Source organism: Panulirus ornatus, chromosome 10 (assembly GCF_036320965.1).
Source record: "Panulirus ornatus isolate Po-2019 chromosome 10, ASM3632096v1, whole genome shotgun sequence".
NCBI classification, from domain to species: Eukaryota; Metazoa; Arthropoda; class Malacostraca; order Decapoda; family Palinuridae; genus Panulirus; species Panulirus ornatus.
Window position 1 is genome coordinate 4707076 of NC_092233.1, and position 17659 is coordinate 4724734.

General features: G+C 43.9%; 1 protein-coding gene across 1 annotated transcript in view; it reads right to left on the reverse strand.

Moving 5' to 3' along the window:
• The window catches only part of LOC139750709 (angiotensin-converting enzyme-like), a 101002-nt gene that overhangs the window by 65565 nt on the left and 17778 nt on the right, over positions 1-17659 (reverse strand). The window contains exons 5-7 of the mRNA XM_071665383.1: positions 911-1054; positions 412-548; positions 86-238 (exon numbers count right to left, since the gene is read on the reverse strand). Coding sequence (XP_071521484.1) covers positions 86-238; positions 412-548; positions 911-1054 — 434 coding nt within the window. The remainder of the gene's footprint in view (positions 1-85; positions 239-411; positions 549-910; positions 1055-17659) is intronic.

Consider the following 17659-nt stretch of genomic DNA (forward strand, 5'->3'; position numbering starts at 1 on the left):
CGTGTTTTCGTGTCATCAAACGCAGGTTTGTTACCACGTCAACGCCGAATCAAATATACGACCGACCCAAAATGGCCGGGCTTACCAGCGTCAACATCTGGGGAGTAACATCGACCGAGGTCTTCTCAGGGAAGGGGATGGTCAGGTCGAAGATCTCGCCCCAAGACTGGGACCACATGTTGCCCAGCAGGTGAGCTGGGATAGGCCCTCGAAGACTCACGTATTTCTCTCCATATTGCTGTTGGGTGAGAGGGGGAGAAATTGTTTGTATTACTGGCAATAATAACTTGAAACAGTACCTAAAAACCATTAAGCACAGGTCAGAACTCAGGCACGTTCTCTGTACTGTACCATCATTTATGCGGGTTGGGATCAGGTTTGCCACATCAGTTAAGGACGCCCAACACGTACCTTCCTCAGCTTCCTCCTGACGTAGGCGTGCAGCTGCTGGTATAGGGGCTTCAGCTGCTCCCACAGCTCGGCCATATCGTCACGGAATGTCTCCGATTCATAAGGGTATATCCACATGTCTCCCATGTTGTCGAAACCTGGTCAACAACAAAAAAAAAAAAAGAATATAACAGTAAATCAAATTTACGGTCATCCTTTGTGTATCACCAAAAAAAAAAAATATCTTGTCATAACTCGTCTTCTTTCGGACATATGATGACTTGTTCGCATATAAAGCAAGACTGGAGGTCTTTGCATCAAGCACAGTGTTACAGTACTCATTCAAGATGCTGCCCTACGCCTTTGAGGTCCCTACGTCAAGATATGGACAGGAATGTTCACTATGGGATGAATGCATAAGAAATCAAGAGTCACAGGCGTTAATTATAAACTGGAGCTAGATGGTTACGACAAGAACATTTCCCCGTCATGTCACTGACACAAAAAATACCGGAGTTACCATTAAGTTTTGCTGCCTTGTTGGCCAACTGGACGAAGAGCTGGTAGTGATCTCTGATGCGGCGGCCGGAGGCGTAGCGCCACATCTTCCACACATGTTTCAGCTCCTCGTAGTCTCGACTCGTCCTCAAGATCCGGGTCAAATCTGGAGACGACGAGAAAAAAAAAAAAATTGAACCAAAAATAAAGTTTCGTGGGCCACCAACATGGAGGAAATTATTTTTAACCTGTGAAATTAGAAAGGGATAAAATTAAGGAGAGACGTACAGTTTCTAAGTAAAGGCTGAGCTATTCATTTTGCACGTCATGATGGACTTTTCCAACTTTTTGAAGGCATGGAACCCATCCGGTCTCTCGCGAACTAACCCCCACCCCAACCCCAGATCCCCCATCAAGTTTTCGTGGAACCCCCTGAGCTACACAAACCTAGGATAAAAATCCATTCATTAGACTTTGAAGAGAGATAGGATTTTTCATTAATGGGTGGGTGGGGGGTCTTCTACACTGTATACTGTACTGATGGTGACGAATAAAGATTCTAGTAAATAAATACAGCGTGTGTCGATGATCATATATTACGTGTATACGTTCCTACTATCAAATAAGAAGCATGTGTAGCGAACACACGCACAGCCTTCAATAATATCTACATTCTTTATCTCTCACTATCTTTCTCATCACCTCGACTGGGTTACGCTTTGCACTTGCCGGGTTTTGCATAAAACGAAATGGATTCAGATGTGTTAATGTGTTCTACAGTTATAATTGGATGTGCAAAATAATAACATCCCACTCTAAGCGGTCTCAAGCATTTTGAAAACCGAACGATAAATGTAAGTACTGTCACAGCGAACGGGTCTCTTTTCATAAATATGTATACCAAAGTTCTTAATGCTTTCCTTCATCACAAACGGAGCGGGAGCCATATGAAAGAAAACATGTAAAACGCTATGGATTCTTTTTTCTATCTTTCTTTCTTGATGTAAAATGTAAAAGTTATAATTTTAGAAAACCTGTTTTAAGGTCTGCTTTTTATCAAATATATTACGATTTTCGAAGTACCATCCAGGAACGCTTATTTTCAAAATCAAGACGAGAAATCTTAGAATTATAAACAGGCGCAAGTCCACATACTGTCATAAAAGTTAGTGTACTCACTGCATCAAAAATCATGACCGTTCGTTAATCTGCTCACAAGAAAATGCTCGAACACCCATTATGACCCGAACCCAGAGCCTTGTTACGCTAACAACTGCTATGATAAAATTTTTTTTCTAAAATTTTTCAAAAAAAGAAAATCCGTCCAAATAATTTCAGCATAAAAACTGACATCTTGATTACATGTTTAATTTTCTTTCTCCATAATCCAATCCTCAAAAATATTTACCCAGGGCGGTAAGGTCACCTCTAATGTTAAAATATAGAGTTTTCGGGGCTTTTTTTTTTTTCAAAATTGACATTTAAGATTGTGAATATTATTACTCTCACTCTGAACAAAGTCTTGAAAAAGATTTGGGTGACCAGGACTGATAAGTAGACATTAATGATAGAAAGGAAACGTATTTACCCATTTCAATTACACCGTGGTTTATGATACGATCCTGTGGGCAAAAATATATCTGGGAATTATATTCTAGTTCACCATTATGACCAGCACCTATGAGCAGACTTCGAAAAAATATCTGAATTTTCAAAATGATATTGATTCAGCCTTTCTGGGGTTTATAATTTTCTTTAAGAGAATTATAGTTAAGGATCTTACTACTTTTATTCATAATACAAACTCAAAAAAAAAAGTAGACAATAAAAAGATAAAGAATACGCATAAGGTGTGTATCAATTAATTTCTTTCCATCTATAACTTGAAAATAGCGGGACGAAGTCTAGATTCAATCAAAAGAGGTAATTACGTGTTAATTTCTTGATAATCTGCACTTCTGTATACCTAGAAAAATTGTGTTTAATAGACTGGGCTCACGTATAATTGATCACATCATATTCCAATTCTAAAAAAAAAAATTAAGCGTCCGAAAAAAGATACAATATCCTGGACTATATTTTTGAAATCAGTTCTGGGTAACATTTGTTACCCTTTCAGTTCTGGGTAACATTTGTTAATGGAATGGACTGTGAAGCTTTTAATCGCTGTCTTCTTTCATGTTCCCGTAAAAAAAAAGAAAAAAATCACGCCCCTGCCCCCTCAAATATATATAAAAATAATTGAATATGAATAGATAAATCGAATGGGTATTTTTTTAGGATTGGTGAAAAATGAATGCTTAAAATTTACGAAGCAATGCTCGACTCTTATCATTATTGCTTTTCAACCAATATACTGGAACTTTTTTTGTCATTAGCATCTCGTCACTCATGCAATCTATCAAGCTTAATACGATGTCGAGTTCTGGAGTTATATTTCCGCTAGACAGTCGTGTTACTAACCTTTAATGGAATCAGGCTCAAAGTGAAAGTACTTTTGAGTACGAATACCTTTCTTTCCGAGCCGTGACTACACCTTATGAGTAACTATGTATGAATACAACCTTTAGCTCAGGCATTTATACAAGTAGATACGAAAAATTGACATTAAGAATACATAACGTACAACGCTAACTTAAAAGCCGCCCTTGATGTACAAGAAATGTAATTTCTTACGTGAAACTAAACGTAATTGTTATCAACAGTGCTACTTGCTTCGACGCGCGGCCACACTGGGCGCCAAGATTTTGATTCTCCGTCAAAATTATCTTCAGTCATATTTACGCTATTTTGCTGACTGATAATTAAAAACACAAGTGACAAAAGGAATGCAGTCGTTTACGGCGTCCTAACTGTCGGTGGGTCCAATTTCAAGGACTTAACTTTCGCCAAACCGACCGACCCGTCTTTGCTGACAAGCCAAGAGCAATTTCATATGTTCGTACGACATCTTATATGGAAGGACCTTTAGCCATGTCTGTGAACTAGCACTCTCGAAATACCACACGGTGTTTTAAAGGCGAACAAAAATGCCACTGCAAAGAACGGTGAAAATAAAGAGCCACCATAACCCTAGTGGGTAATAATTATTTGGACGATGGCCAGACGCAGCCGGGCATCGGTGACTCGACACTTCGCCCCGTCCACTTTCACCCCACGTCTCTCTCTCTCTCTCTCTCTCTCTCTCTCTCTCTCTCTCTCTCTCTCTCTCCCTTACCCTTATAACCATCCCTCTCTCTCTCTCTTGGATTCGACCCGCCCGCCCCCCTGGGTTCCCGCTCTCCCTCCCGGTCTCTGGGCCACACTAACAGGTCACCAGCGAAGACGAAAGTTGCAGATCCAGTGGCTGGGTCAAGTTCGTTCGTGGACCTGATTGATAGCCAAGAGGAGGCAACATGCAGCCCATCAAGGCTGTCGACTCCCTAAATCTTCTACAACGGCGGGTCGGGTGAAGTGCTCAAAGGCAAAACACATGCGACATTGACAAAAAAAAAAAAAAAAAAAATAATACCAGAGAAGGGACAATAATTGGACAAATGAAGATGTGCAATAAATACTTCAAGGTTTCATGAAAGTGTGATGAAAATGTAAATATAATGACACAACAAAGTGCATTGATGGGTATCCGGTGGCAACTCAGAATAATGTTCACAAACACCAGTGTCACCCAGAGGTGTGTCTTCACAGTAAACACATGGCAGCCTCAGTATTGACCGTAGTCAAACAGGTTACAGTCACCCACTCTTGCTCTGCTAACTTCAGTCAGCTTGACTTTGGTAAAAGGTGCAATACGTAAGTAAATGATGCCATGTTTCGCTGTACCGTCGTCCACATAGAGAAAAAATATTCCCAAATTCTCTCCTGTAGTTTTCAACACTCCATGGGAAGAACCCCTAACTGTAAACTCAAAGTTTTACGTAAACACAAGAGTAAACCGTAAACCCACGCGGAGTAAAGTTAAATTCACAAGTTTATGTAAATGATAGCGTGTTGAACTGTAAACATGTTCAAGTAAATACGACAGCATAGTGAACTATACCCCCACGTTCAAGTAAATACGAGAGCGTGGTAAGCTGTAAACCCACAATTCTACATAAACACAATAGCATAATAAGCTGTAAACCCACGGGTTTACGAAAATAGGAGAGCATAGTAAACTAAACCCACGGGTTTATGGAAATAGGAGAGCACAGTAAACTAAACCCACAGGTTTATGGAAACGCGAGAGCGTAGTAAACTGTAAACCCACAGGTTTATGGAAATACGAGAACGTAGTAAACTGTAAACCCACAGGTTTATGGAAATACGAGAACGTAGTGAATTGTAAAAAAACAGTTTATGGAAATGCGAGAACGTAGTGAATTGTAAACAAACAGGTTTATGGAAATACGAGAATGTAGTATACTATGAAGTGTGCTTCCGGTGTGTTTACAAAGACAATGCACTGCGCTCCCGTAACGCTTCTCGCTCTTCTCGTGTCCTAAATTCAGCAGTGATGTACACAGGCAGACAGACAGACGGACAGTGCGTTACTAGCCTCCACTGTATGAATCACAGTGTACATTAAAAGTCGACTTCGGCGAGGCTGTTTAATCGTCGTTTGATGAAATGAGAGTGTGGTCTCTTCAAAGAATTTCTTGCTTCCAAGGACTCCATAATGTCCCTGCTACTGAATGTAGTGCAACCTTGGAAGAGCCCCTGGAAAAAGGGAAAAGAGTTCCAAGGTAACATTAGCACTCTTTCAGATGGGGGACCTGGAATATATATATATATATATATATATATATATATATATATATATATATATATATGTATATATATATATATATATATATATCTTTCTTTTTCTTTCTTTCAAACTATTCGCCATTTCCCGCATTAGCGAGGTAGCGTTAAGAACAGAGGCCTGGGCCTTTGAGGGAATACCCTCACCTGGCCCAATTCTCTGTTCCTTCTTTTGGAAAATTAAAAAAAATGAGAGGGGAGGATTTCCAGCCCCCCGCTCCCTCCCCTTTTAGTCGCCTTCTACGACACGCAGGGAATACGTGGGAAGTATTCTTTCTCCCCTATCCCCAGGGAATATATATATATATATATATATATATATATATATATATATATATATATATATATATATATATATATATATATCTTTTTCTTTCTTTCAAACTATTCGCTATTTCCCGCATTAGCGAGGTAGCGTTAAGAACAGAGGACTGGGCCTTTGAGGGAATACCCTCACCTGGCCCAATTCTCTGTTCCTTCTTTTGGAAAATTAAAAAAAAAAAAAAAAAAAAACGAGAGGGGAGGATTTCCAGCTCCCCGCTCCCTCCCCTTTTAGTCGCCTTCTACGACACGCGGGGAATACGTGGGAAGTATTCTTTCTCCCGTATCCCCAGGGATATATATATATATATATATATATATATATATATATATATATATATATATATATATATATATATATATATACACATGTTACTGTTCGAGGTTACACCTCACGTGGTCACTTTTTGCGAATCTTTATCACTAGGAGCACATTCTTCAAAGAGCTTTATACCTCAAAGGAGTCTGCATTCCCCTGCTACAGGAATCAGCGCAGCCTTGGACTGCAGAAACCCCCGAAAGGTGATCATGGATAACAACAGGACTTGCAAAAGAAAAAAAAAAGCGTGCACTTACCGGCATAAGTGGTAAATATGTACACCTATCTAAACATATAAAGCCTTACAATAATGAAATGCACATGGACTTCAATACCGAGTAATGTGCGTGTGCACGCCTTAAGTACATGTTTGCTCTCACACACACACACCACACACACACACACACACACACACACACACTTTTCCTTCGTACTTGTCAGCATACCTGGGAGCACGTGCCCTCAACCCAGATGTGCGAGTCCCCCTCAACACCAGCAGGACAGGTTACAAACAACAAAAAAAGGGTGACCCGACCCGGTACGTGGCTCCTAGTCACAACTTTCACGGCGACCAACCCTGCTATACCCACGCCCGCCTTACCTCCTGTCTCTCTCTCTCTCTCTCTCTCTCTCTCTCTCTCTCTCTCTCTCTCTCTCTCTCTCCACCACTCCCATCGCTACACTTTCAACAGACAGTCGATGATATACACGACCATCAGCTTTTCCTCTAATTAAAGGTAACGTAAAGGCAGTGTAGACGACCGGAAAATGAAGCGAAAAGAAAGTATTTCATTTACCAGCGACTTTCGACCACTTCACCTGCCCTCAGCAGCCTACCGTACTCTGCTATAAATTATACCTTACGGTAACGAACTATTACCAATTACCCACATTCGTATTCATAAGAATTTTTTATCCATCTATCGGCGAGAAAATGAGACGCATAATGCACCTACGTTCAACACACCAGCCATCTCACAGAGCCACTCTCAATTAACTTTTTTGTTCTGAGGCACAGAATAAGAGTGCAAGAAAAAGTGAACCTACTTTTCGACCCTAGTAACTCGAGGAGACAGAGGTACCGGCAACAAGATCAGGCCGACCCCCTACCCTGCCTAGTATGGGCTGGAGGGAAAGAGACTGGTGGTGGCCGTGTCCTTTCCACCCCCCCCCCCCCCCAACTTGCCTCGCTCACCACAACACACATGTGGACGGCCTCAAGTACCCTGACGATAAAGCTGCTGTCGTCCTTCACCTAACTTGAGCCACTCGAGCGGAAAAGAAAACAACACGATGACGTCAAATGACTTAACGTGGGCGACTGGACTCCAGCCTAGGCACAGATGATGTGGGGGGGGGGGGGGGGGGTAACAATATAATAACACACCGCTCACATGGTGGCCCTCAGGGACCAACCAGCGATATATATACCTGCTTCCCCCTCCCCTCTCCTCCCCCCTCGACAGCCCATTTTTTTACCCCCCCCCCCCCCCAACGCCCTTACACCCAACTGCCCATGACGTAAGGTGGTAGAAACTACGTAAATACAGCCATTAACAAAAGGTTAACTGGTTTGTTTGTGCTCTTCAGCTAGCGGGCGGGAGAAAGTACGCGCCAACATGTTAATGGGTCCATCTCAGCGATATGGAGTCCGCTCCACACCATAGTGATGATGATCACCACAAAAGCTTCCCTCTTGATTATGACAGACACGCCAGGTCTCCCGCACTGGGAGGGAGACTGACGCAATCAACACCCTGGTATGTCCTTCCTGGAAGTGTATCCTGTACTGGAAAGAAAACAATCCTGGAATATGGCCCAGGTCGGTCCGTTGTCGAGAACACTTAAAATCTCCTGTTTATCCTCCAACTTGGCATATCTGTTACGACTATAATTTTCCTCTGTGAACAGAGAGATAATCAAACCAGAAGCTCTTTAGGAACGAGGACTTATGGAGTGTCAATATCCTTAAAAAAAAATTCATACATGTAATCTATCGATAGTATTAAATAAATGGCTCCCTTTGATGACGAAGGCACACTAAAACATACACTGTCAGCGGCAGTAACATCTACCACACATTGGCAGGTGATCGCCACAAACAACATAAACTCCCAACACACACACACACACAAGACAAACCCGCAACAACATGTACTGTCAGACACAAACAAACTGCCCAAACACAACGTCAAGGAGAACCAAGCCACAAACAACCACAAGGACACACGACCTCCCGCACACGGCTAGGAAACGAAGCAACGACAGAGCAGGTTCGAGTTCACTCGGGTGAGCATGATTGACGTGTGGGGACAATTAGGAGAGGATGATTGTCTGGCACGTGTGGGGACAATCAGGTGAGAATGATTAACACGGTGCGGGGACAGTAAAGCAAGGCAACGTGGATATCATTTTTGCCACGAGAGCGGCTACTGTACCGTGCACTCCTGCCTAACGTAGCTACGGCTGGTGACGCAGAAGGGGATACAGAGTACACAACAGGTCCAGGGTGTAGGGGCCTTAATGACTAATATATTACAGGTTACATAGTGAGGAAAGTGTTAACATGGTTTGGCCAGCATAATGAAGGACCTGGGAGTTTACATGGGAAGTGAAGCTGACATCACTTGAACAACAATGATTGGATTACGTATCAAGATAAATAACTATTTATAATAAATTCATGACCCTTCTTAAGTATCTGAGGAAGATCATTGTTACAGATGAAATGTTGGTCCATATCTTGTAATGTTTTGATTGAAGAATCATCTCTAATGTCACAACAGTATGTAATATTGCAAGATGTGGGAATGACATTGTTGGCAAAGTTTAAGTCTGGTCTGTTCATTATCAACAGGAGGCGCAGACTCCCACGAATATCTCCACATATATATACATATATATATATATATATATATATATATATATATATATATATATATATATATATATATATATATATATGACTCTTGCAAGAGATTGTGGTCGTCGATAGACCTGCTTGTGTTAATTTCATTAATCCTCAATTCTAAGCAATTTTGTTCATTTCATTTTTCTAAATGATGGTTTTGATGATACTACATTGGGACATTTTTTTGGGGGGTTAGGGCATCAGCTTTATCATGCATTCTGAGCCCAATATGGCATGGACTGCAGAGGAAGTAGAGTTTAAGCCCAGCATGAGTACCTCCGCCATACCTGTGTCGTGCTTCAGACAAAAGCAACTTCCAATCCTAATGAAGCAAGTTTGACGCAGTTAACGACAAAAGAGAATCACTTACAATGAGACTATCACACTTACAGTTTTCACCATATCTAAGGGCCATAAGGACATCAAATAGTTCCGTCTGGAGTGTGGATGTATAGTTATTGACCCCGAGAGTCTCAGGTCATCGTAAAGATTCACGAGTACGTGTTACAACAAGAGTACTGCCAGCAGAACCAGTAGTTAGCCACAGGGAATCATCAGTGTGTGTGTGGGTGACTGTCATCAGTAACCCTAACTCAGCAGAGGTTGTGGGAGGAATGTGGGAATAGTTACACCTGAGCAGAATCCTTCTTGGTATATGGGCAGCCAAGAATGATTCTCACAGCTTCATTTTTGGATTTTTTTCTTCCCCCTCAAACCTTCTCTTAGGCGTGAGAGCAAGCAGAGGTGCGAGGCCTAATCAGTCATAGAACTGATCTAAGAGAGTCACACCATTTGAACTTCTCTGACACTGGCCCTAGACTGAGGGTTAGGGCCGAGCTACAGCTCCCACTGGCTTCAGCCTCTCTCTCTCTCTCTCTCTCTCTCTCTCTCTCTCTCTCTCTCTCTCTCTCTCTCTCTCTCTCTCTCTCTCTCCACTGGTGGTCAGGTCGAGTTACAACGGCTCCAAATGTAGGTACTTCTGACCCCAAGAAGCCCGTTATCTGACCGAATATCTCCGTTGGCACGCCCCCAACGTCAAGTCTTGATGCTCCGAGGTGGGTGCCACCAGAGATTTCAATGAGCAGGATGAACGGAATCCTAGTTGCTCCTGGAATTTTCATTGTTTGACAACAGACCACAGGTGACTGAGCCAGTCCCCGCTCGAATTCACATGGCTTCCTGTGACGAACCTCTCCCAGGTCCAACTCTCACTCTCGGTGCCTCCACTCTCCCTCCTAGGCCACCCCCACTCTGCTTTCCAGGACACCCCCACCCCCACTCTCCCATCCAGGACCCCCCCACTCTCCCCAGCGGCCCTGCTCCCACACCACACGTTCTAAATCAACACAAACACACACACACACACACACACACACACACACACACACACGTGCGCCAGTCGTCCGACACCTAGCCCAAGTGTTCATCTTCGTCTATGGGCTGGTGGATAAATTGTGTATAAACACCTTCTTATGCTAGTGTACGGCGAGGAAATCTGACACCTGTGTGGTCACATGTCTTGAACGCTCTCTACTGTCGTACACCTACCTACATTAATATACGGTGTGTGCGCGCATAAGACTAAAGACATATACAAGGTTAAGTGAAGAGGCAACATGTGTGCAACTCTCTCCCAACCTCTCAAACACACACACACACACACACACACACACACACCTGTCACCTTCACCACACAGCCTTCACACACCCTTCCCTACTACACACCCACGCCCTACCACACATCCTACCACACACTCATGCCCCACCACACTCCCTACCACACACCCATGCCCCACCACACTCCCTACCACACACCCACGCCCCACTATATACCCTACCACACACCCATGCCCTACTACACATCCTACCACACATCCATGCTCCCCCACGCTCCCTACGACGCACCCATGCCCCACTACACTCCTTACCACACACCCATGCCCCACTACACACTCTATTACATACCCATGCCCCACCACACACCCTACCACACACCCATACCCCACCACACACACACACCCATGCCCCACCACACACCCATACCCCACCACACACCCATGTCCCACTACACACCCTACCACACACCCATGCTTCACCACACTCCCTACCACACACACACCCCCATGCCCCACCACACACCCTACCACACCCCCATGCCCCACCATACACCCTACCACACCCCCATGCCCCACCATACACCCTACCACACCCCCATGCCCCACCAAACACCCTACCACACACCCTATCCCCTAGCAGTACCATTTCCCTCATCACTTTCACTGTTGTAGCGAGGGTTCCCAAGATGGACACGCCCTCTTGTACTGGGTGGGGTTAATGGGGGTTAAGTTCGTGAGGGGGGGGAGGGTGTGTGCGTGTACGGGCGCGCGCGTGTGTGTGTGTGTGTGTAAGCGAGTAATCTGGGACGGAGAAGTATGTCAGTAGTGTGAGCGTATGGTGAGGTGCGTATGTGATGTCAGTAGTGTGAGCGTATGTTGCAGTGCGTATGTGATGTCAGTACTGTGAGCGTATGGTGCAGTGCGTATGTGATGTCAGTACTGTGAGCGTATGGTGCAGTGCGTATGTGATGTCAGTAGTGTTAGCGTATGGTGCAGTGCGTATGTGTTGTCAATACTGTGAGAGCATGGTGCAGTGCGTATGTGATGTCAGTAGTGTGAGCGTATGGCGTAGTGTGTCTGTATGTGAACCCGTATTAGTAGTGTTTGTATGCAAATGTGTTTGACGTTCTGCCCTGAACCTGAGTGCGTTTGAGAGCTTCTGTGAACGTGTGTGTGATTACCCACTGGTTCTGGTCGTGGGAGGGAGTTCTATGCTACTTCTACTCTTTGGATAAGCACATGAGTGAGGTGCATCTCCATGGAACAGGAGGTTTTCGTGAGTAAATCTTATGGTTTATAGATACGACACCTAGTGGTGATTAGCTGAACATTGCAATGTAAAGTTATATGATGGATGAATTGCAGTAATACTGTGTCGACATATGTATTTAGTGGTGAACATTAAGTGATCAATATCTTCTCCCTGGTTGCATTATGGTAGTTGACATACACATAAGAGAACACTTTAGCTATTTGCTTGCTTAGCTGTGGACTTGTTCATGGACTGGTTCCGACATTCACAATGGTAGGTATGAGACCATTCTTGTATCTGCCTTGTACGAGCACTGGTTGGTACAAGGTGACTGTGGCGACGGGCGTTCGTCAGTGGGGTTTCTCAGTGACGGGGCCGTTGATGAGATTCGTGCTGGTATTTGCCAATGTCATTAGGTTTACTAGTACCAGGCGATCTCCCCCTCTGACCGTTGAGGAGATTCTTATAGAGTCGCTGGTTGGAGTGTACGTCAGGGTCATGGTGTTGACACATCAAGTCGACCGCAGCTGCGACGGATCTCACAGAGCCACTGGTTCATTGGTAGCTATCTAATATACACGTCTTTCACTGTCAAATCAACTGGAAGAAGACTGTCTTGTGTGGGCCCAATCACGTATATGTAATTTCCTATTTGCACTGTACGTGGAGGGAGCTTTACACTCTTGGTGCCCCACCTCTTGAACGCTCTCTCCTACCATACAACTTCTCGAATTTATGCATGTTGCTTGCATTAACCATGTCCTCAGTCAATTTGTTCCAGTCATCCACCACTTATACTATAAAATCATCTTTTACCTCCTTGTTTAGAAGGTTCCCAATTTCATGTTATGTCCTCTGGTCACTCTATCCCCACATCCCTCAAAGTACTGTCCACTTCATCTATCTCTTTTAAAATCTTAAAGGTTGAGATAAAGTCATCCCTCAGTCTTCCCTCTTCAGAGGTGGGTAAATGTGAAACCTTCAGCCTTTCCCTGTAGCTTAGCTCTCTTAATTCTGATACCATGTTTGTTGCCCTCCAGCGAGCCTTCTCTACGAGTTCTTTGTGCTTCTTTAGGAGAGAAGACCAAACTTGAGAGGCATAATCTAGTTTTGGCTTAAGGTAATATATGAATAGCTTGCTAAAGATTCTTTTTTCATACCCATGTACTTGGAAGCTATTCTTGTACTTACCAGCAAACACTTTTGTCTCATAATATGGGACTCTGGCAACAGGTTGAAGACAATGTCTACTCCCAGGCTCCTTTCACACACAGAATCTTGAAACTTATTTCATCTTATTTCCTCCTATCGAGGCTATCTTTCACTTTGTTTCATCCTCCTTACTTTACATTTGCTGGAGTTGAAATTCATCAACACATTTCAGACCAACTTTGGAGTCTATTTTGATAACCTTTTAAGCTTATGTAATCCTCTTCACTTTTCATTTTCCTCGTTCATTTTCCACCACCTGCAAACATTCTGGTACGATTCTGTACCATGAAGCAAGTGATTAATGCAGAAGAAGAGTAATGGTCCCAGAACCGAACCCTGAGGCACTCCGCTACCGGGTCACCTCAACCAATTTGGAAAAAGTTCTTCTGGCATGCGTCCTTTGTTCCCTACTATTGAGATAATCTTCCATCCAACGAAGGAGTTTGGTTCCCCTTATTCCTCTCGGGTGATTCAGCTTCATATCTATGCTCCTGTATGGTGCACTGTCAAACGCCTTCTAGCACTCCAGATACACACAGTCCACCCATCCTTCCTATTAGTTTAGGACGGAGCTTACTCTTGTAATTCTCCGAGGTGTACACGTGTGTCAATGGACCGGGTCAACCAAATTAGACAAATTTATTCAAGGAACACCTGCACGGAACACCTGCACAGAACACCTGTGCGCCGGCAGGCATGAACTGGTTGCGGGACGAAACAGCATGACACAACAGATATAACTACCAGGGAGGGAGAGGAAGGAGCAGGGAATAATACCCATCTCCCTCCCTCCTTGTTTACTACACCTCAGGCAAAGAGTGATGGCGGGAGAAGCTGGGGAGGGGGGCCGCCTCCTCCTCCCTCCTCCTCCATCAACGTCACCGCCTCTGTAACCGTCACCATAGCCATCCCAATCGTCACCCCTAACCACCACCAAGACACTTCTTAGTCCAAGAAATGACGCCACATGAATCTTAGACAACACGTCATGCAAGACGACGATGATCATAGAGGAGCGCTACGCGAGAGGGACACGTCAAACATGAGGCCTTCCCATCCCCCGAGATCAAAACCCCGTTGGACGGATACGCGCTATGCCCACTGGGCCCGTATTACACAGAGACCTTCACGATACCGAGAAGCGGCCCAACCAGGATCTCACCTGCCTCCCAAACTAAGACGACCTGTTTACGTCTCCCGAGTGACGCGTGCACGGCAAGCCCGGCCCACTCAGAGAGGACACAGACAGCCAAGTCGAATAGTTATTCCTGGCCGCCATTTCTTGGTCACCATTTATGTGCCTCGAGGGTAACAGCCAAACATATACACTTGTGTTTATCCTCTCTCAGTGCCGGCCAGACCACCACTTCCGTTCCCTGTGCTGCCAGGCAAATGCGTCATGTTCGAGAATTTTCGCCACCATTGTTTTCCAAATTCTCGTTGGTCTACGAACCCCGTAAGCAACGACTGGGAAAATAACCCTGGAAACCCCGAAGGTCTCCATCTATCTATTCTTTCTTTCCTCTTCTTTCATAAACAAAAACTCACACCTCCTAGCAGAGGTGGTGTCCGTTAACAGAAACAATCAGAGGACGGTATAATACTATGAGATTGGAAAACCTTTTTCGGTGAAGGTATTACTCATGTAACGTCATGGAAATTGATCCATGATATTTGACCGTGTTATGAACAATGGTGTCAGCTTCCTCATTTATGTCAGGATTATTTTAATCATCTGTACCGTTTCATTATTTTGTGGCCTTTGGCAGTTTTGGTTTTGAATTCTTATTGTCAACTTCTTTTATACATTTTTTGAATTGTACCGAATTATTTGTAATTAAAGCCGTGGTCAATAAACTATCTATCTATCTACTGAATCGATGTTTGTTGGTACACAGAGACGGGTGAGGTCCACAGCGTAAAAGGTAAGGTCTGACTCGTACTTGTCTAGGGAGTGTGGTTTCTGATGGATGTATGTCTGGTGGGGTGAGTGGGGTTTGAGACTGAACAGGGAGGGCGGCTGTTTAGTGCTTCTTGCGTCGTTTCAGTGTGTGTCTGTTCTGTAAGTGTTACTCCTGGCTGGTGAGGAGGGAATCCGAGAAGAGAGGTTACAGAGGCGTGAGGCAGGGGTAGAGGTTTTTATTTCTGCTCGGGGTTTGAAGGTTAGTCATGGAGTGGTTTGGATGGGAGGGACAGGTCCAGTGATGTTTCAGGGAAATGCAGAGCACGTTTTGTTATTGTTATAAGAAGGGTCGTCGCTTTACGGTGTATGGGCTGAATATTCGTGGTCTTCACACAGCCAGTGATTGAAAGTTCTGATCACTCTGTGTTTTGTGGTTTTAAATGCTTTTGAGAGGGTGGAAATTCTAAGCAGGTGAAGAGGAGTTTAGAGAGGAGAGGATGGAATATTCGTAGAGGACAGTGAGGGAATCTTTTCTTGTCCAAATCTGGTGGCAGTTAAGTGTTCTAAGAGCATTAAATTGTGTGTTGCTTTCGTGTTCATGTTATTGGTGTGGAGAGTGAATGCTGTTTCGTACGTGTTGCCTAGATTGGTTGGTGTTTTGTCCAGTGGGAGCGATTATTACCCATTCAAGGTAACTGAAAAACGGGAGATGAATATCTGTCGGGTTAAAATAGTGATCAAAAACTTCTGTGGAGACTAATGCCTTGTTCTGAGCGTGCCATTGTTCCCAATGTGTGTTGCATATATATGTTGCTGCCAGTGTGATGTCAGGATGTGATATGACCGAGGTCGTTGGCATACGACAGAACTTTCATGTTGAGCTTTGCTAAAGGTTATAAAAGGTCGAATAGGAAGAGATGGAAAAGGGCTGGAGAAAGAACTGCTCTGTGGAGAACCCCACTGTAAAACTTAAGGTATGAAGAAGTGAAACCATCGTAAGTGACAGTGGCATACTATGAAACTGGCCAACTATATTTTGTGACTCATGTGGAGGATGGTGTCAAATGTCTCTCGCGTAAGTACAGAGCCAAATGCTTTCTTGATATCTGTTGACACGAGTACTGTGCGGGACGGGGGTTATGGTTGGTTAAAGCCCTCCAAGATGTGTGCAAGATTAATACGTAGAGGGGTGGTGAATGGTTGGGTCCGAAACAATGTCATGTACGTGTGAGAGGGATAGCTGGTTTCACTCTGTTGTGGATCAGTTTTCCACAATGGATACTGAAGACAGAAATAACATAGGGAGGCAGGAGGCGAGGGAGCTGGGTGGTTTGAAAGGCTTTAGTAGTGTTATGTTAGGAAATTATTAGAAGTGAGGGACTCTGTGTTGCAAGAAGTGGTCAAGATCCTACAAGTTCTTCATGAGCGCGGACTGAATTAGTGCCCCGGAGTCGGTTGGTGTGTGATATGGGTCACTGTACTGAAGAACTGGTACCAGTGTGTAGTTTGCCCTTTAGTGATCACGTTGATGGATGTCATTTAGAGTTTCGATTTGGTGTCTTATTTCTACCGACAGCGAGTGGTTCTGCGAGATCTGGCCTCCTTGTTTTAAGTAGTATGTAACTTGTGGGTTATATTTCTTTATAATGTCTCTGTGGTATGAGCTTTATGCTGACTTGGTTAGGGATATCGATGATGAGAGAGACACCAGGATTTTGAGACGGGGAATCGGCTCATCACAATCTTGTGGAGGCGATGGTGAAGATATATAAAGGTTTGTGGAAAGGAGGAGACAGTATAGTGTCGGCGAGAAGAGGGTGGCCAGTGAGCGAGCTGGGAAAATTCATGTGGGGAGAAATACCAGGATTATGCACATATTACAAAATGTGTACACCCAATATCCATTACAAGGGCAGAATAAACAAATAAGTAATAGCATCCATGAGCGAAAGAAAAAAACTTCGAGCAACGTGTTTATACACAGCGTGCATTACCGTTACGACTATAGATGCAAGTTAGACCAGCGTGGAGGCTGTGGTAACGTTATCTCCAGTAGGAAAGTAGAGAGTAGGGCAGGATGAGAGTCATTATATTCAAAATAATGACATTAAACTGAGCGGATAATACGTTTCCACAGTGTTCTACAAGTACAGCCTGCTGGGAAGGTGGTAAACGACGAGTCTGTCAGATAACCATTTCATCCTGTTGCTCCTAACACTTCAATGTTGTTGTTTTTCCAATGATAGTTAAAACGGCATATATATATATATATATATATATATATATATATATATATATATATATATATATATATATATATATATATGAAGATGAACGTCTGGGTGACAATGTAGCGACTGCCGCAACCAAAATTCGAACCTACGCGCTCGATATCAACCGACTTGTGAATGCGTCGTGATCGGCTTCTCTAACCAATACACCAAGTACAGCC